This window comes from Mytilus edulis, chromosome 3 (assembly GCF_963676685.1).
Source record: "Mytilus edulis chromosome 3, xbMytEdul2.2, whole genome shotgun sequence".
Lineage (NCBI taxonomy): Eukaryota > Metazoa > Mollusca > Bivalvia > Mytilida > Mytilidae > Mytilus > Mytilus edulis.
In genome coordinates, this window is record NC_092346.1 from 66,981,449 (window position 1) to 67,003,114 (window position 21,666).

The 21,666-nt window shown below is 31.1% G+C and overlaps 1 protein-coding gene across 1 annotated transcript; it reads left to right on the top strand.

Annotated features, from left to right (window-relative positions):
• The first annotated feature begins 728 nt into the window (after nt 1-728).
• LOC139517185 (zinc finger protein ZIC 4-like) lies at nt 729-8,917 on the top strand. The gene is made up of 2 exons (XM_071307911.1): nt 729-1,972; nt 8,257-8,917. The coding sequence occupies exons 1-2, from the start codon at nt 1,102-1,104 to the stop codon at nt 8,784-8,786; spliced, it is 1,401 nt and encodes a 466-aa protein (XP_071164012.1). The 5' UTR covers nt 729-1,101; the 3' UTR covers nt 8,787-8,917.
• Nucleotides 8,918-21,666: the final 12,749 nt, after the last annotated feature.

A 21,666-nucleotide genomic window follows, 5' to 3' on the forward strand; every position in this document is an offset into this window, starting at 1 on the left:
TCACATAACTATGTTCCCACATCTGTTAGAACCATCAACTTATTTTGCACTCATTTTTGCTACAGGTGTTTTGCAAATGAATAAATATTTAATGGCGACCCTTTTTGTTTTTGTTTATAAATTACATATATCAATAAAAACATTTTCTAATTTTAAGTGATTAATTATTGTATCTTAAAAAGTTTTGTGTTTAGTGGTTTTTTAAAATAGCTGGAATTAATATATAAATTTCAATAGTAAATATAGAGTACAGTGAATACGAAGACAACAATATATATGGTTAAATAACTTAATAAAAGAGTGGATTATATTTTTTTTTTAAATGTGCACGAACAAAAGAAGAAAGTATCAGCTAATAGTGAAAGCAGAACCAAGTCTTGTTTAGAATTCATAATAATATGAATAAGTTTTTTTTAATAATATTTTTATTTTATTAAGATCTGAAAAAATATTAAAATTTTCAAAAGAGAGAAATCGGAACTCATTTAACTAAAACAGTAATTTGATTTTTTATAAAGAATAAACAAAAAAGCTTGACGATATTCAATTTAATTCTCTAATATGTCAGGGAAGAGGGGAAAGATAATAATAATATTATTGTATTTAAAATTAATTCCAATCAATTGATATTTGTTTAAATATTGTTATTCTTAACACCGCCTTTATTGAAGTTGTTTACGCCCCTAAAGTAAATGGCCAATCAGAAATAACTAAGGTGTTACCATTTGCCAATCAAAATTTGTGATACGCCAACTGAGAGGAGGATTGTACAGAAAAAGTATCAATTTGATTTCTGTCGGAAAATTAAACAGGACTGAATATTTTCTTTGACTCTGTAGTGGTCTTCATATCATCCCTTCATTTTCGACAAGATAGAATTTATATTAGAGAGCTACTGTGGTGCGAGTGACGGGAACCTACCAACAATCAGGACCGACTTTATCAAGTCCCAGCAGGGCCTATCTGTTGACTGTTTCTGCTGTAACGTTAGTCTCATCGCTTGTGCCGTATCAGGATTGTTTGCCACTGTGCACCAACTGGGTTATCGTGAAAAAAATAACATCATTAACTCTTGATGATATACTAAAATAGTACACCAATATGATTAATCCGTACATGGACAATCCACATACGACTTTGCCCCCGGGAGCATTGAAGTTGAGTCCCCCACATCACATGAATGAAGGATTACACAATCAATCGAGTCCACCACAGTACCCTTCTCAGGCAAATGGCTATGGAACCACACATTCGCACTTAGGAAGTTATGCTGCAAGAGACTTTTTGTTCAGAAGGCCTGATATTGGTCTACCAAGTCATGAAACAAGCGGAACCGGACATCATGGAGGAATGTTTGCTACATCTGCTGGTTTCCATTCACATCATCACCCGGAGACAAATTCTAGTCACCTACTGTTCCCAGGTATACACGATGCTTCACACCAAGCACCATCTCATCATTTGAACAATCAAGTCCGTTTTGGACTTCCAACACCACCGGATGTGTATCCCAGGACGGATCAGTTTGGACAGTTTCCACCACGAGCGGACCATTACGCACAACATTATAACATGGGTCCTATTAACTCTTTAAATCATATGAACATGGGACCACATGGACCAGGAGCATTTTTTCGTTACATGAGACCACAGATCAAACAGGAGCACACGTGTTTATGGACAGACATTGAACAACCAGAGCCAAAAAAGCCTTGCAATAAAGTTTTTAATACAATGCACGAAATAGTGACTCATATTACTGTGGATCATGTCGGAGGTCCAGAACAAACAAATCATACTTGTTTTTGGCAGGAATGTGCTCGGGAACAGAGACCTTTTAAAGCAAAATATAAACTGGTCAATCACATAAGAGTACACACCGGAGAAAAGCCATTTCCTTGTCCGTTTCCGGGATGTGGAAAAGTCTTTGCTAGGTCTGAAAATCTCAAGATCCACAAAAGAACACATACAGGTATGATGAATTTCCGCCACATTCTTAGTAAATATTTTAGAAAATAGTATTTTCTTTAAATATTTACAAATGATTGATTATGATATAGTTTTCGCAATTATACGAATACGCCGAACACATTTGTTTACTATTTATTTTTTAAAGGAATTATTGAAAAGAGCAAGTAAAAAAACTCTCTTAGTTTACATTTTTTAACATTGTGGGAAAATTTTAAAATCGCATAAATTTTAATCTTCAATGATTCATAGAATTATCAATTGTTTGAACAAATCTTATTGGAATAACATGTAAACTTATAATTTTGTTGAATTTAAATTTAAACGATCAGAATTTGATTCCTTGTTCGTGATAATATTTTGACACATAAATACATATGATTTAAATTTAATTTGATATGATATGTCCAGTTTATTTGGATATTGACCAAGATAAGCGCATTTTTTGAATATTCAAAGTATAAATATCTGTTCAAAACAAGATTCCCCTTAAAACTTTTTAAATGATTTTTAACTCTTCTTATTAAAAATGAAAATTGAACAAATAAAAGATACAGAATATTATTTATTTAGAACAGACTGATTGACAAAAAGTTCATTAAAACATTATGTAATTACATATTTACATATACGCCCCTTAAAATATTTAAATTCATATTTAAGTTATAGTGAAAGAGTTTTTTTTATTTACAATTAAACTAAATAAGTTTCGTTTTGAGTAGAGTATTTGTAGAATCAATAAACTTTTTGCTGGGTTATAAACTATTGAATAACCCATGAAACTAAATTGATTTTAAACACAAAAAATTTGTAACTTATTTACGAATAGCCTTTGGGTCGCAAAAACATGTACACTTATTAACAGGTCTTTGAACTTTAAAAAAAGAATTCTTTAAAATTTCAATCTCTATTTTAGAATACTATAAAGAAACTGTCAAATATAACAAGTGCAACAATAAAAATAAAAACCAATTTTTATTCAATTTAGCCTGAAGACTTTAAGGGGATAATTGAGAGTTTCTAAAGTTAATTTGTAACATTTATTTGTAAATAACAGTTTTGGTGATTATTTCAACAACTGAAGCTACGAGGCAGTTGTCAATTTTGGCGCAAAATTCAATACTTAAAATCAATTCCATGATAATTCTATGGGAGAGAAATCGAATTTTTACAGAAATATTATCGGATTGTCCACTTGTGGCTAATAGGACTTGAAAAGGTGTCATTTCAAAACTGATAATCAGCTAGGATTATTGGTTTTCGATTGTCTTATCACCTAAACTGACAAAAAGTGGTCGGAATTGATTTTGGAATGCAATGCTTTTGTCATGATTTTTCACATGTATTAAAATATTATCCTTTAAATTCAAATGTAAAGATGTCATAATACGATAAGTGTTACAATATTTAATTATAATTCTACTTTTTCTGGGCATTTTGTTCCTGTTTCATTGGGAAAATGTACTGTAATTTCATTAGGTCTTTGAAATGAAAGAAAATAATTAATGTGGGTGCGAACATATGAAGAATTTATAAAGAGTTAGTCATCGTCATATTTTGGCGACTATGATGTATGTTCTGCACTATTATCTTCATGATATCTTCAAAAGATTTTTTTGTGAAACATTATAACAAAGTTTATCATTATTTATTATTAAAAAATTAAAAATAAAAGTTCTGATAATTCGGTCACGTGGAATGGCGGACAGAACGAGGTCCAATTTACAACTTTTACATAACTACAAATTTGCACCCACTGTTTCCATGTGGCAAGTTAACAGCTACACTAACGACTAATTAATAGGCCAATTAATCGAACCCATCTTGATATAAATCATGACGGAACAATGTGGTTTTGTCATATGCTTCAGAAAGAGAGGAGAGCACATCTTGTTTTTACATTGCGTCTTAATATTTCAGTCTGACAGTAATTATGGTCATAAACTTTAGTTATGGGGGACAAGTCGGAACTAAATTTCTTTCCAGATGTCTTTGAGAACGCTCTTTGAGTATTATGTCTTCACGCCCCTTACTTGTTTTGATAAGTAAACCATACTTATTTTCACCAAAATCTTATTTTTATTACCGTATGATGAATCAACAGGGTGTTATAATTTTCATTTATTACAGGAATTTTGTAATATACATATCAAGTTTTATATATCCAGGCTAATTCGTTTTACAGCAGGGTTGGGGAGAAGGAAAATTAGACATGTTTTTCATTGTACAAAAATGTAGATAAATCTTGAATCAAACTCTCCAATGTACCGTACCGACTATGTAGGAGTCTAAAGTCCCTCCTGTCGTGTAGAAGAAATGATAAACAAAACATTTTCCCTCTTTTATTTGACATGTTAAAAATTCAAATACCACTGTTTAAATTTAAGTAACGCATTTTAAATATGATCTTCAGCAGGTCAGAACCTATTTAAAGTATTTTAAAACTGAATTGAAATATGTATACCGCGGACACTTAAAAAAATAAACTCTCTTACTGTAAAATGTTTTAGTCCGAGGTTTGAAATCGGTCTTAATTTAATAGTTTTTAAACGAAAATGAAATATCTCGAATTGCCTTCAAATATTTCACGTGTGTTTACTAAAATAAAAATTACAAAATTTCTATCTGCACGGTGATAAAATATGCGTATCCAAGGATACAAACATTTTGTCGACGTTGTAGGTTTTGAAAAGTAACCTATTTGATCCCTAACAGAAGATTTTCTCACCACTTTTGTTTGTTTTTACTCGGTACCATTCATAAGTTCTTATGCTTAATTTGTGCTCTTGACAGACAAGTTATCCGACTATTGAAAACAACCATCATTTAGAATGTCAAATTACACTTCTGTAGTAGATTGGTGAAAGTGCATTTTTCTTAAGATTGCTTCCTGCTAGTAGTAGTAATTCAGAACAGCTGGAAATCTTATTTATTATCATAATATTTTCAATATTTATTAGAATATATAAAAGTTGAAATAGCAGTTTGTAAAGTTGTAAACACACATACGTACACTATTTTATGACAACCTGTTGCGAATTTAGTTTTATGTTGTCGTATTTTGAGAGACAGCTTGCAAGTAAACTTCGAAATTACAGTACAATGAGTGTTATATATGTATATAATAATTCTTTCTTACAAATATTATGTCATTTTTTCTTTCAATAGAATTTTCAAATATACTTTTATTTCCTGAAGAAACTTATATATAATCAATCATCTTTTTTTACTAAAAAAAGTTATTTTCATCATTTTGAATTCAATGAAATAATATTAACAACTGATGAACAAATTGAAAGCTTTGAAGCATCCTTCATTCCTCTACAAATAATTAATACAAATAGTAATTTTGTTTTACTGGAAGCAACATACAATAAACACTTGTAGAGTATTGGATTACAAGTAGAATTAATCCTGAAGTAAATACACAAACATTGATCGATTTGAGTTTGACAGTCTGTCAAATGCCATATCTTCATCAATAAAAAGAAAACAAGATTAACAGATATGGAGAGAGTTCCACTACCGACATGCTTTTCAACTTCCGGACTTTTATTTTTCACTTAATATCATCTATTAATTTAAGTTATTAATATACGAACTTATAAAGAAGAACAACAATAACACTTTATTATCAAGTAAAGACCCACAAGGGACACACGAATATTGTCATAATATCCACTGTACAATATGAATACATAGTAATATTATATACTGTGCAATATAAATACAATGTTACAATATCTATTGTACAATATAAATACAAATGTTTAGATATCTAGTAATCTACTGAACACTATAAATACATTGTTAAAAAAAATTACAATATCTACTGAACAAACATAAATACATTGTTACAATATTTACTGTACAAAATAAATACATTGTCACATTATATAATTTATAATATAAATACATTGTTACAATATGTATACTGTAACAGTGTTTCGGGCATACAATACAGTAAAAAAGCAATTAATATCAAGATCAATTTTAGGACATGACTCTCATTGTCAAACATTTGGAAATTTTAGATACTATGCTCTGGATATTATTTTTATAAAATAAGATTGTCACTTGTTCCTCCGTATTTGGAATAATTAAAGTCAATATATTTGGTTTTTTTAAAACTTATTTAGTTACCAAAAGCGCATAATCGTGAAGCTTTGTGAATAAGTTGTCATATAACTCCGACTTAACAAGGGTAATTTGGTTTATTTCATTTGCAAAATAAGATATATCATTGAATGTATATGCAGTTAAATATGTTATTATGAATAATTTTAACTTCCGATGTATTTTTGGACATTTTTTACAAAATAAGGTTTTAAAATATACAAAGAAGTCTTAAAATATATCAAATAATAATGCCCTTCACGTGACAGATGCATGACAATAGGAAATATCGACATCTGTGCAGCTAACAACATGCTCTGCATGGACAATTTCTACATTAAAAATAATAATCACTTATTGTTACTCTCTTATAATTTTCAAAGATAAACTTATAATAATTGGAGAAATATGTATTTTCTTGTTTGTAGAATTTTTACTTTAAAAAATATGCATTCTAGACATTAACAACAATTGTTATATCTAGGAATAAACAATTGTCATGTACTAAACTAAGTTAGTATTTATAAATTGTAATTTCAAGTATAAATAATCGTTTATTTTGTGTAACCACTACAATTTTAAGATCTATTATAAAATCGAATGATTCCGCCGCATAACAAATACACAATTTGAAAGATAGGAAACTTTTATTAACAATAAATAGATTTATTTTAAAACTGTTAACACTTTGTCTTTTAAAAATAAAGAAAAGTAAACAAATAAAAGCCCCAATCTATGTTGCTTTACATTGACCTCAATATATGCATGCGACTGTAAAAATAAATTACAATGCAAACTGTATGCTTATGTAAAAATACATAGTTTGATTATGGATCCTTTTAAAGTCGGAAAGCAAACCGTTTTTGTCCTCTGCAATACAAGACTTTATATATAAATTTTAAATAACCCTCTTTATTTGCAAAAGATTATGTAAAATCTGGAGTTTTCAGATCGTTTTTTTTTTTTTTTTGGGGGGGGGGGGGTATTATTATTGACACAAAGTTAAACTCTCCAACTTATACAAACCAGTCGGGAGATTTACAGGAGCAGATATATTAGAAACGAAGTAAATTGAATAATACAAGCTTTCAAATACATAGATCCAACGACAAGTATCAGGTACACGAACAAAAACAAAACAAAAATCAAATCAAGAAATAAATTCCATTATTTATCATCATGTTAATGGCAAACACTAATGCCCCAAATTTTGTGCAATATGGCAACCCTGACGATGGGATAATTTAACAGTTCATAAATTAATTTGGCATATGTTTCAATATATATAATACAGCTCTCCTGATAGCTGCAAAAATAACAAACGAGCGAAATGAAAGACGAAGCATAATTAATTATTATTATTTCAAGACAAATCTATATTATCAGGTTTTGGTCATTATAGTGGATTAAACATTTATCAGTAAGCTGTCAGATACAGCACTCCTATTGTATTTGCCTGTCTGCCACTTCAGGATAATGACTACGAGCTGCAAGCATATCTCATTGTTTCTTTAACTCTCGTGAGATGTCGTCACTAACCATAGTCGGATTCTATTAAAACATCATGAAAGAATGGTGCCATTTAATACTGGGGATTTTCATATTTGTAATTTTGAAAAATAATCACATTAATGCCACGACATTTATTCAGGGTTGATAATTATTACATCAATATTAATATGTCTCTGTTTATGTAAATGGAAATTAATTTTACAAAAACAATATGATCTCTGTTTTGATTACTTTAAGAAAATGAAAAAGTTGGTAAAAAAAACCATAAAAAAAATATATATGAGATTTCTTAGCATTTACCGACTGTTATTTTTCATCACTTCTAATATCTTTCAAATTGTTTGTTATTCAAGCTGACTTCACTCCATGTTCGACAACAGAAGGCTAGCTTTTACTGGATTAAACCCTATAGAATAAAATTGCATAACATTCAGATGGAACAGAGCTGTGGTTCAAACAACAAATACATTTTTAGACCAAACAAAAAATATTTGAAAAAATAGAATGCTTTTCCCCTTTTAGGGTTACATATATTGTCTTGGGAAATACATTTTTTAAATGATGTATTGATATAGTGTTGCATTTTTCGTTTTTTTTGTTTCCGATTAGAGATTTTATGCAAAGGAAATGATTTAACATATCGTTTATTATTTTTTACAGGAGAAAAGCCGTTCCGTTGTGAATTCGAGGGATGTGACAGGCGATTTGCAAATAGTTCTGACAGAAAGAAACATTCACATGTTCATACCAGTGATAAGCCCTATGTATGTAAAATTAGAGGTTGCGACAAGACGTATACTCACCCAAGTTCACTCAGGAAACATATGAAAATACATGGGAACATTTCACCTAGTACCGAATTGAAAGATTCAGATGAAGAAACAAGTCCGTCTGAAGGTGACATTACAGCAAGCTCACCGCCCTCCTCGAAGGAAGTGAAGATTGAACAAGTGACAGGAAGTCAGGAGACTACGACTTCACCATTATCAAATGCTTCGTCTGTCGACATTCATCGAAATGACAATGTAAGTTTAGGACAGTCCCATCAAACGAATATCAATGATTGGTACGTTTACCAAGGATCAAATCACGGACTTGCTAATTTGAGAAACGAAAACGAACATTCTGCCTTCAGTTCTATGGGACATTTATCGAACTTGCATCCGCCGCCTATCGCACAATATTCTTGATTAACACTGACCAATGCACACAGGTGCATGGATAAAAGACAAACGAACTTACATGTATTGTTTTGATAAGTAATAATTAAATTATTTTATTTCTAATTGTCGAGATAAAAAAAAATGTTTCTACATATAAATTATCATTCATCTATTTCGAGCCATTTCAGTTATGGTCAAATGTCTGCAATTACCAAAGACATTCATTATTGCACGTTTTTTGCCAGTTTTAATCTTCCTAGTTACTAAAAACCGCAAGGTATACTACTATTCCCAAATTAACAAGTAAAACATACACTGTGAAACAATTCATAAAGCGGAACCCGTTTTTATGGTTGAAATTTAATAGATTTTCAAAAGAAACACCATATATATACATGCAACGTGCAAGGGCTCTACATTTGAAAATGTGTCTGTACCAAGTCAGGAATACTAGTATGACAGTTGTTTTCCATTCGTTTGATGTGTTTTAAAATTTGATTTTGCCATTTGATTAGGAGTTCAGTATTTTTGTGGTTTTTCCTTTTTTCCATTTATACGAACTTTTTGAACAGGTCTCTGCGTTTATCAATATTTTCTTTCTGTATTTATGGTAAAAACTTTTAAGAATTTATTAACGCATCTATATACTCCAACTTGAGAACTCGTATAGTTTCTATATTAGACAAAACGCAGTGGTTTACTTTTAAAGATATTTTACAGTCCCCACCTTTTTAAAAATCAGGTTCTCAGTTTCATAAAACGGAATTATAAGTAAAAGTTTAGGTCGTCTTATCCCCTTTGCTCCTTTTTGGACATTCTCAGTGTTGTAAATCCTAGATCCACTTATACTGAACTCCTATAGTCAGAGAGTATAGTATGTAAATTTTGAATGGTTAAGAAGAGTCCCTGAGCGAGCAAAGCTAACCTATTAAACTTTTACTTATCATGGTGCTCCTAGCTTAGAATGTGACCAAACTTTCCATAAATCTGTTTTAGTGCATTATGATGTGTAACAGCAGTGCTCAATACATGCAAGTTATTGACCATGCTGTTTGTAACAACTGGGATATCTTGCTATATATGCATGTTGTTTTAATGTGCATTTAAATTTCCGATATCTGGTCTATATAGGCAAAAAGATTAAACGCAATTAAAACTTGTTTAGCTTTACCCAATTCATTTAGTGCTTGTTCTAATCTATTTGGACGATGTGTTGTTAATTTTTGTTTGTTTTCTCCGTCTATTTTTTTTTGTCGTAGAAGAGTCCGTTGTTAGTTGGTGATGTCTAGTTGACCGTTTTACAAACTCACCATATATGCCAGGCTTAAAATTGTGTACGCCTATAACGACGTTTTGTCTACAAAAGACTCATCAGTGTCTCTCGAATCAAAAACATTAAAAAGGCCAAATATATAATTTTGGTAATATGCATTACACTGACATAGAAAGCATGTTTAAATATTTGTATGTAGAAGCCTACTGACATGTAGTATCTGTCCATTCAAGCGGTTTAGGAACAGAACAGTGTTATATAGTTTTAAGGTTTCAAACAATTTGTGTTCTCATTACAACCAAAAGAATTTGACAATCAATCCCTCCCTTCCGATACAGAACTATTATAGTCATGGTATACAATTTCTGAATGCTCATCCTCCCTTTTGCAAATTATGTTGGTTGAAACAACAAGACTGGTTCTGGAAATGTTGAACATGTAGCAATAGTTATACCTGACACTGATATACTGCTTAAAATTCAAATTTTTAATAAACCCTCCCCATAACATAGAACAGTCGTGTTATAGCACAACACAACAATCACAAGTTGTAAAGAAAACCAGTTTGAAATGGTTGGACTCATCAGATCGAAACGAACCACCCACACACAAAACCCATAAAAACATAAAGACAAAATGATAAAAGTGCCGATCTAGGAGTACCCGCATGCAGTACTATCCTGTAAGAAGAATATATATTAAGTTTAGAATCCATGCGCATCAAAAACGCCTTTACCAGACAATTCAGACGTTCTTCAATTATAGATATATATTTTTTCTTCCATATTTGTTGAATCTTTGATAAAGAAGGAAACACTTTAATTTCATTTCACGGTGGGGAAAATCGAATATATATGTTCACGGTCGGTATACGCTAACTTGTTGTGCTTCTTTTTCGAGAAATATTAGTGTTGTTTATTCTTCCTCGACTTATGGTTTTCTATTGCTTTCTGCTTTTGTTTGGGTTAGAAAAAACATTTTTTCCTGATGATATAAACAAGAAGATGCGGTATGACTGCCAATGAGACAACTCTCCACAATAATATGGTTATCTCAAATATTGTAGTTTTTTCTTAAATATTACTGTGCCAGAGCTGGTTTTTTTTCTCAATATATATATATATATATATTCCTAAAGCATTTAAGCAATTCCTATATCGTTGAACCCAATTTTGAACATTTGACTCATCTGTCATCAGCAATAAATTCTGTACTCATACAAAATGTTTAGAAATGAAAAGACAACCAAGTGGAGTAACAAAATGTTTAGAACAGAACAGACAATGAAATCGGTACATGAAAGACACCTGCAAGTCTAAAATAAGTTTAAGCAAAAATATAAGTAACAAAAAGATCGAAGTTATCAAAATCAAGATCATAGTTTAAAACCTGCTGATGGTAAGTTTTTACGATTTATAATGCAATATAGGTGTCTGAACTAATAGTACAGGATGACACTAGTGCAATGCCATGAACATACTGAATAAAATAATATTGTGTTTTTTTACGATATTAGGTTTTTTTTATTAGTCGTACATAAAACATTTACTAGAAGGTGTTACCTGTGCTGGGGTTTTTTTCTATGGTAAATATATATTTGCATCTCTTGTGTAGAGAGGTTTTGTGTCAATGACTTCTTCATCAACATCCTTTTATTATTATTTTCATGCATATTACAAACTGTTTAGTAATGTCATAAATTACACTGTCCTGATGTAATATAGTTTGTTGACAAATAATAAATACTAAATATGTGTTTACCTAAATGTATCCCTTTTATACAATGTATATCGAATATGGCTTCTTATCGGCTTTTTTTTTTTCTAATGTGAAAAGTCACTTAGTATTTTTCTTCAGTCTGATCATTTCATTGTACGATCCCATTATTCTGAATGTATATACTTGTACTTTTAAATTCATATTACCCCGCCTTAATATAGTTATAAGAGCTATAAAGAAAATTGCAAAAATAATCATTCAAGCTGTGCGGATTTCAATGAATTATAGGTATCAAGTTGAAAGAGTAAATATTAAAAATAAACAACTTAACTTATTGAATACGTAACTTTACGTCAATTAAAACATTTGATAAAAGCTTTCAAGGCATCAAATGAAAAAATAATAAAGTTGCAATTTTTTTTTACAGTTGCATTAATATTACACTTGTCCATTTGTCTAAATCTTGATGGTTTAATTCAAAGATGTAACATGCTAATTTTGTAACACGCACAATAAGATGCTAATCAGTAACTTGTATTGGGTAATTAAAAATACATACGTCACCAGTAAATGCACAATGCTTGAACAATATCTATTCTACAACAGCAAATGTCGCAAAAACTACTTGTATTAGACATTTCACATTCAATGTATCATACCACAATATATACAGATCGTTGTGGGACAATCTCTGGGAATTAGGCGAACATATGATCAGACATTTTGTCCTTAATCAACATTCTGGTTATTAATGGATAATTATTCAATTTTGCTTTCTGTATAAGTTTACACAGAGACTAATTTCATTTAATCTTTTTATTTTTGTGTTTCGTCTCAGTTTCTGTTCCTTTTTATGATATTTAATTTATGAACAAGATGAACGTTTTTTTGGTGTTCAATAACTGAGTAAGTATTTGATGATGTGACGACTTCATAGTGTATACATACAAATGAAAAATATATATGACAGGAGAAGCTTTTTGACTGCAAACGAAACGAACATTGTTGATATGCATGCTCGAAATGTTGCTGACCTTGCACGTTATTTTTGATATATCATTTGGAATCACCAGATCTTCTTATTTTCATATTCCAACATGTTCAACAACTAATCCATGTGAATTCATATGACAAGATGGACCTTAAGACGATTATAAAACTTTGGCTTAACTGTTAGCTGATAAACTTGTGAATATATTATTTTCAGGCGTTCGATTTTGCTTTAATTGTACTTTTTTGTATAATTAGTATAGGAAAAAGAAGATATGGTATGATTACCAATAAGACAACTTCTTACAAGAGACCAAATGACACAGAAATTAACAAATATAGGTCACCATACGGCTTTCAACAATGAGCAAAGCCCATACCGCATAGTATAATAGTGTTATTATGAACATTAAAACGGTTATGATTCACGTTTTCAAGCTTAACCAACATTGACAGATAGTTGTAACTACAGACAACGTTGTAGAACCTATTACTTTACCCGTACCAACATTCAAAACAAGATTGTACAATAAAATTTTATATAAAAAAAAACTTGCATATCAACAACGCGACCAGCAAGAATTTTAAGGACGTTATGTTAAAGGTTCCCTACATTTACAATGCAAATGGTTTAACATCAGAGAGGTAATGATTGTATAGTCTGTGTTCGGATTCATTGTTAGCCAAATGTTCTTAGCATTCAAACTTATAATATTCTTAAACGAGATAATGCATTATATTTAAACCGTAACATTTTTGCGGAATCATAAATTAAATTTATCTGTTGTGACATGGGTATGCTTTTTAAAGGACACTGGAATTTTAACACCTTTTGACTGCTTTGTAATTTATAATATTGCATTTCTATATATGTCAACATTGTGTTAAATGAAATAAAAAGTCGATGTAATATATGGCTAAAAAATTCCCTATTTATATGGCGGATCCTGAAGTTTAATTTCTTATCAGTTTATATGCGTTGTTAAAAGTGTCAAAATCCAGCCTCTGTCGTGCAAAGAAACAAACAATTCACCGGGGGAATGTCATTAAAAACATAGGATAAATGCAAGGATTACATTTCTCTTCAATGAAAATTGAAGATTCATTTAACTTGTTGAAAACGCTTTTTTCCGGAATTCATTCATCCGTACGTAAGCTTAGAATCGCCGTGGACATAAAGTAACCAGTTTGTCGCCTATGTCATATTAAAAAGACATAAGATTTAAAAGTCTGTCGGGAGATTCCAATGAAGGCAAATCGAGCGAAATGAATGATTCATTTTCACATAAGAAATATTTTCTTTTATAGACTTCACAATAATACACACATTTATTTGTTAATAGTATCTCTTTTAACAAAAATACCATTACGGAAAAAGAGATGCATTGGTTAAAACCGCCTTGTCACGGGCCGTCTATGCTAATTAGGTAGTTAACAATATAAAAGGTGTCAATACTTACACCTGAAAGAGCCCGTTTTACAAACGTTCAATTTTGTTTTCAATTTAAAAAGATATTCGTTTGAAGAGGGTAGTAGCGTCTTCATTTGTAGAAACGAGTGTGTAACAACTTGATCATTGAATAAGACATTGCCATTGTAATTGGAGACAAGCTGCCATGCTTCTGAGTAGGACTGACCAATGGAAGCCTTGTATAGAGACTCAACCGGAAGTAATTATTTCTGAATGACCAAAGAGTTGTCATTCCTCCGTATGCAGATTGCAAATACTGGAATAAATACATTCGACGTATATTGCGTGCATTGAACTCTAAACACCAATTCATACTTTGATTTTGAGGTTTTGGATGGTGAAAAACTAATGTTCGTAAATGTATCATCATTGAAAAACCCAAAAGGTGCTCTGAATTCTACATGGTACTTGTATATATACAGGAAGAACACCGCTAATTATTAGCCAATTTGCTTTCTATGTTAAATTCCTCAATTTGAAGCATGGTTATAGCTTCGGTGTTTTAAGTTCAGTTATACAGTGACAATCAGTTTATTTGAAAGCAATACATTAAATTAACATGCTTTAGTCTTGGAGAACATCCGATATTTATAAATTTAGTAGGCAAAGAAACTAAGTTTTGGTAACTGCAAGTACTTTTAGATCGACACTTCGTGTAATTGGTCTTTATGCATGTTAGTTGTATTTGTTTGTGCTTAACATCGATCAGATGAGTTGTGAAAACCACTGCTCCAGGTTAAAGAATGATTGGTTAACCTAGTGTCAGAACCATGCACGCAGCATATAATTAAGTGTTTTTCGATAATTGCTGTCTGTCATATTCGGTTTTCCGCTTACTTTTTGGTCATAAATTAGGCCGTGTTTTGTTTGTTTCAATTGTTCCAAATTTTGAGATGTCGGTGCCTTATGTTGCTGACTATATATATATGCAGTATAGGTTTGGTAATTTCTAAAGGTCGTACGATTGCCTATATATTGTTGTAGATTGTCCTCTTCATTTGGACTATGTTTGATAGCTGTCCCATTGACAATCATACAACATCTCCTTTTTTTTTATATTTGTCTAGAAAAAATCAACTTTGATTGCATATATATATAAGACTGTACTGGTTCCAAAACTTTGAAATTACAAAAACAGGAACCTCGGGTCTGAGAAACAGACATAGTATGCCCTTCTTTTAAAATTTCATGCTATTTCTTATTACCGTTTAAACTAATGAAGTTCTTCAGCAATCACAAGTCTTTCAGCTTTCATTTGGTACAACAATTATTAAAATATTATACATACTATATGATATAGATATGGAAAGTAACACGTATGCGTTTCGGAATCAGGACCGTCTTGTTCTTATAGAAAACCAGTTCCTTGATAACGGCTTTGTCTCAGTTTTAAACTAGTATGAAGACCACTCCACTAAGTTTATTTTCTAAATATATAGTTTTTCTTACGTTGAATCGATCGTTTGTTCGATAATGTAAACGAATAGCGAAGTAGAAATATGAATTCCTTATCACTCATAAAGAAGTATCTTTATCGAATCTTTCTTATCATCAGATATGTCTTTTCAGCTTTTGGAAATTCGCTATGATGGTTATTCTGGCACACAAACCCTCTAATATTTCATTATATGATACGGACATTAAAGTGTGTTTTTCAATTCATTCAAAGAACTGTGGAAATATTGCCTTGATCTTTTTTGAGATAATCAAGTCAAGATACGCTCTTTGCAGCTGTCACATCGACTCTGTTAATTTTTTTTCTTTTTCGAATAATTTTTGGTCAGAAATATGCGATCTTTCTGTAAGATATTCAAGTTTGAATAAAAATAAGCAATCGTTATCGGTCAATTTTAAATTGGAAGATTCATTTAAAGCCTACTAAACGATAAAACTTGCTATAAAATAAAATTAAGATTTAAATGTACGATGTAAAGACATATTGAAACGATTATTCTTCATAAAGAAAATGCATAAAGTACAAGTGATCAACCAAAATTACATCTGTTAAGTCATTTGAAGAAAAACACTTAGCTAAAGACAAATATCTTTACATTTACACTTAGCAGATATATATACGTGTCATGAGGTTGATCTCCAATTGTTATAATGTCTGAGGAGATTTTCAAAAACGCAGTCAGTATAAATAAAAATTGATTATTGAAACCTAATAATATAGACCGTTGAATCTCCTGTTTGAGTTGTTTTACACTTTTCGTGAAAATTTAACTGTATAGAACAAAATTGAACCGTATGTACTATGACGAATTATCTACCCTGTTTTTGTGAATCAAGTTTAGGAAACATTTTTCACTGTCGGTTTTGTATAGTATTTCCAATTATCCTGGTTCCCGGTACTTCGTTCCATGTATTAGCTGATATCCATACGTGTAACATACTGGATATTGCGATCGTGAACCAGTCTATTCCACGATGAGCTTGGTGGTGAATCTCGACAAACAGATTTTTTTGGAGATTTTCCATTGTTTGATTCTTGTGGTATTTCGACGTTGAGATTGAGAGAAGTTTTCCACAGTCAGATTTGTGGTGAATTTCAAAGGTTAAAATAGCAAACATTTCCACAGTTAGATTGGAGAATAATTTTAAAGGTGATATTGGAGGGGAGTTTCAAAGGTTATATAGGAGGGGAGTTACAAAGGTTAGATTTGTTAAAAATTCACAAGTTTGGTTTGAAGATGCACACTGACTGATATTTTCTGATCCTTTGAGATGTTTTCCGTGAAAAAAGAACAAATGCGTTGAATTACACACTAGAAAGAAATGTCAACCATGAATGCACCGTATCTTACTCTAAATCCGACTATTTTTACTCACATATTTTTCCATAGGGTAATCATAGTACCCTTGAATTGACATCAACATACTTTGCCATTGTTGAATATTTTTACAGATCTTCGGTTTTATAACAAACTTTTCCGGAATTTGTCACATACATATATAGGTCTTCGGAAGAATCTAAATGGTAGAGACAAATAATTCACTTACATGTAACTAAAGCATTTTCATATGACAGAGAGTGAAAGGCTAAAACTGACCAAATTTCGTATTTTTAAAACTCTTTTTTTTTCTTTCTTTGATCGATTTAAAAAAAAAATTCATGCTGTTTTACTCAAGTTTACAACTTAAACCTTTGTTCCATATTGATACTTGAAAATGTTCTATGATGGTATTTACGTATTTTGAATAACAGGCGCGCGAGAAATTATCTTTTTTTAATTAATGAAAAATTGTTTGTAGACGTCGATGTAAAAAATTATAGGCTACGCAGTCGTAATTTGTAACTTTTCTATGTTTAAATAAATTGCTTCTTTGAAAAAAATGAGATTTCACAAATTGTCGCAACTCTATCCGGGCAATCAGTCATCATGTGTAATACTATATACCAAAGCTTGTTCCGAAATGGTAATTGTTTTATTGTTGGTTGCAGCCTTCACTACCAAAAGATATAATCAATTGTAAGATTTTTACATTTACTTCATTAAAGACCCATATATTTGCCAATATTTACATGTAAATAACATGTTATCAACATCGTTTCTTTAGAGAGCTCTTTTGCTTCCTTAAGTTAAATAGGGACGTGTGACTTTTAGATAAAAACTTATTATCAACCCATAATTCTCTGGTATTTTCATAGTGTTTTTCAGAATAAAAATTCATAAATATAAAAGTAATGGCCGATTTAGTTTCTTGTTTCCTAAAAGCAGTGATTATGAACTCAGCAGGCCTTTCCAAACCAAAACATCGCTGAGAAAGAGCACGTGCGGAGAAATAGAAAAGTGTCGTCTGTGACAAGTTACGCCAGAAATTGTCAGCTCGAGAGTTAATAGGTTTCAAGTCTTCTTGTTAATAATGAGAAAATTAAGACTTTATTGTTTGGCTAAGGGTGACTCTTAACATACACACAATTGTTATTGTTAAAAGATTTAATTGCAGACAACAGAATTACAACATTTTTAATTCGACCATATTTTCCTTACTTTATGAAGATAATCAAAACGAACAGTTCATTAAAGTTTAATTCATTCATTTCATTAATTTATTTTTTCACAATTAACAAAACTCCGAAAAAAAGTTTCACTTTATCATAGTAAAAGAAGAGGGTGTTTAATATTTTAGAAAATTTGCTTTCGCTGAACGGTTAAAGCTTATTATAGGTTAAGCGGATTGTTTACAGTTTATAAGAACATGGAATCAAAAGATTCATTTCGAGAGAAGCTAAGTGTCCAGACAAATGCGAAACTAGGGAGCAGGTGTAGTAACGAGGATTTTGCTTACATTTCCTGGGGAGTACAAATCAAAACATTTATAATTGTTTTATCGGAAGTAGATAAGATAGTTGTTTTAACTTCCTGTGTAGCGTGCATTTAACGAGGTAAATCTGACAAAATGTTTGGTGATCATATCTTTACATATTGGTAGTACATGTACACAGTAAGATACTTAATTTATTGAATGTTTACAAATAAACGTGTATTCTTCTTTTGTTGACTTAAAAAGGATGTTTTAACCATTTTGAAGAAACATTTTAGAATTTGAACAGAGTTGTTTATAAGAGTTTGCAAATATAAAAAAAGATGTGGTATGATTGCAAATTAGACAACTCTCCACAAGAGACCAATGACACAGAAATTATCAACTATAGGCCACTGTACTTTATTGAATACTAGTTCCATAAATTCGTTAGAGATCCATTTCAACTTGTAATTTTTTTTTATTTCTTATACTTCTCTACTCCGAAAGGACACTTATACTTCTTGACCATACAAACGATTATTTTTTAATTATTTAGCATTTACTTTTCACGACCTACACCTCTTCATTATTCACACAACACTTAAAGAGGCAAATTGATGTTCACCGATTCAACTTAAACACCCATATTTGGTATATACGTTACTCAAACATAGATTAAAATTACTAAAGGTCCAAAAGAAACAACCACCAATGCATGGACACGTTATAATATATCAGCATTTTGTTCGTATTAAAGACTAGACGCCATTTAATTGACACAAAAATAGACATGGAATACAATGATTGACTATAAGTTATATCGTTCGCTACTGACCCCATACGGACCCATAGAGGGTTAGTAAAATCCATAGGGGGTGAGGCCGGAGGTGATAATTCATCTGTGGTCCGATAATATCTTATGTTATGTATGTTGATACGACCTTTTGATAATCAATATTCACCCAGACAATAAGCTAATATATTTTGATACATCAGCTTAGATTGAATATCTCTCCGTTTTTTTTAGAACTCTATTATTATAATACTAGAAAGGAATTGATTTATAAATTCATCAAATTTCAACATTGCATCGATGCACCATTTGAAACAGTCCTTGGCGCAATGATATTTCATAAATCTGGACGTTGTAAAAAGTAAAATCACAAAAATACTGAACTCCGAGGAAAATTCAATCGAAAAGTCCCTAATCACACGGCAAAATCAAATGATAAAACACATCAAACGAATGGACAACAACTGTCATAACAAACAATTTTATAAAACAGCACACAAGCAACTATCAAATTAAAAACACATTCATTGCTTCGCGTGTTTGACGTCAGAAAATTTATACGTCACATAGGAAGAAATTTTGTCGTTCAATGTTTACACAAAACAATATTTGTTTGGTTTGAGATTGTGACACAGTGATGACTGCATGCTGTACCCATATTTTGACAATTTTACCTATTATATCTGTTGTGTTCACGCATCTTTGTAAATATATACTGCACTCCGAGGAAAAACTTCAAATAAGACAGGGTATAGTCATATCTTTATCTAAATGACCAATTAGATGAACTAAATTGATGACAAGTTATTGCAATCAGTCAACTCTACTCCTTTAAAACAAAACAAGGGGTAACTCAATAATTGTTCCAAAATTGATTGCAGCCTGGTATCCCGGTCCAATCTAGCTGCGCATCGCAAGGACACTTACAAGATTAGCCAGGACCCCAGGCTAATTGATTGCAGTTCTTGCACCACTATAGAGTTAAACCTTTTGTGGGGTGTTTGCAAGAAGACAACAATAACAAGATTTTCTCTGATATATCTCAGAAAATATAAGTTAGAGCCTATAAAAAGCCTGTGACGCTGACTTACATCTTCAACAATTAACACGTTTAGTATTAAAAAGAATGAAAGAGAATAACATTATAAAAAAACTGACAATTTCGGCCATGTTGACATATTCCTATATATACATCTCATTCTGGTGTAGTTTCTATTTAAAATACTTTTCAAGATACTTACTTACTTACTGCCCATTGCCTCAGCTATGGGATAATAGCCCCACTGCCTAGTGGGTGACTTTGGAAAGTCAAAGGCTATGGAAGTAAATCCAGAAAGAAAATCTGGGTAGATAGAACTCGTAAGCTCATGCAGTCGTCTAAGGGATGGAAAACCCCTACAGAATAACCCCACCCTTCACGTAGAAGGTTTTGCTTATGGTTAACGACCCTAACAATTAAAAAAAAACCTCATGTTACAGAAACAGCAACGAAGAATATAATTTTTCAAGATAATAGACAACTAATTCAAAAACAATGGCAAATATTATCATTGAAGGCGGGCAATCACTCGTATAAAGAGTCAACTGAAGATTTCTATTGTAAGGTTTTGGTTTTTTTTGTAGATCTTGTCTTGCTGGTCGAAACAAACTTAGAGGTATTCAATCTAAGTTGTTGTATGTTAATGGTATTAGCTTAATTGCTGGTTGGATATTGTTAATCAAAAAGTAAAATAACAAAAATACTGAATTCCGAGGAAAATTCAAAACGGAAAGTTCCTAATCAAATGGCAAAATCAAATGATAAAACACCTCAAACGAATGGACAATTACTGTCATATTCCTGATTTGGTACAGTCATTTTCAAATGTAGAAAATGGTGGATTGAACCTAATTTTATAGCGCTAAACCTCTCACTTGTATGACAGTCACATTAAATTCAATTATATTTACAACGATGCGTGAACACAACAGATATAATAGGTAAAATTGTAAATTTTAGGTACAGCAGTCACCACTGTGTCACAATTTCAAAACAAACAAATATTTAACAAAGAAGCACATTGCATCTATCAAATTTAACAACCACATTTATTGCTTCGCGTGTTTGACGTCAGAAAATGTTAACGTCACGTGACACAAGAAGAAATATAAAATTATTTTGTCGTACAAAGTATTTTCCAAAAAAATATAATTTCACATGAGGAATGGTGCTATTCAGGGTTAAAAAAAATCCACATATTGTTAAAACCACTACGCGAGTAAAATAATTTTGTCGTTCAAAGTATTTTCAAAATTATAATAGAATAATAACACTTAAATGGCGGGATCTTCAAAAGGACAGAGCCACGTCATATTTACCTAAGAAACACAAAAAGTCACGCATATATATACAAAACACACCAGCAAAAAT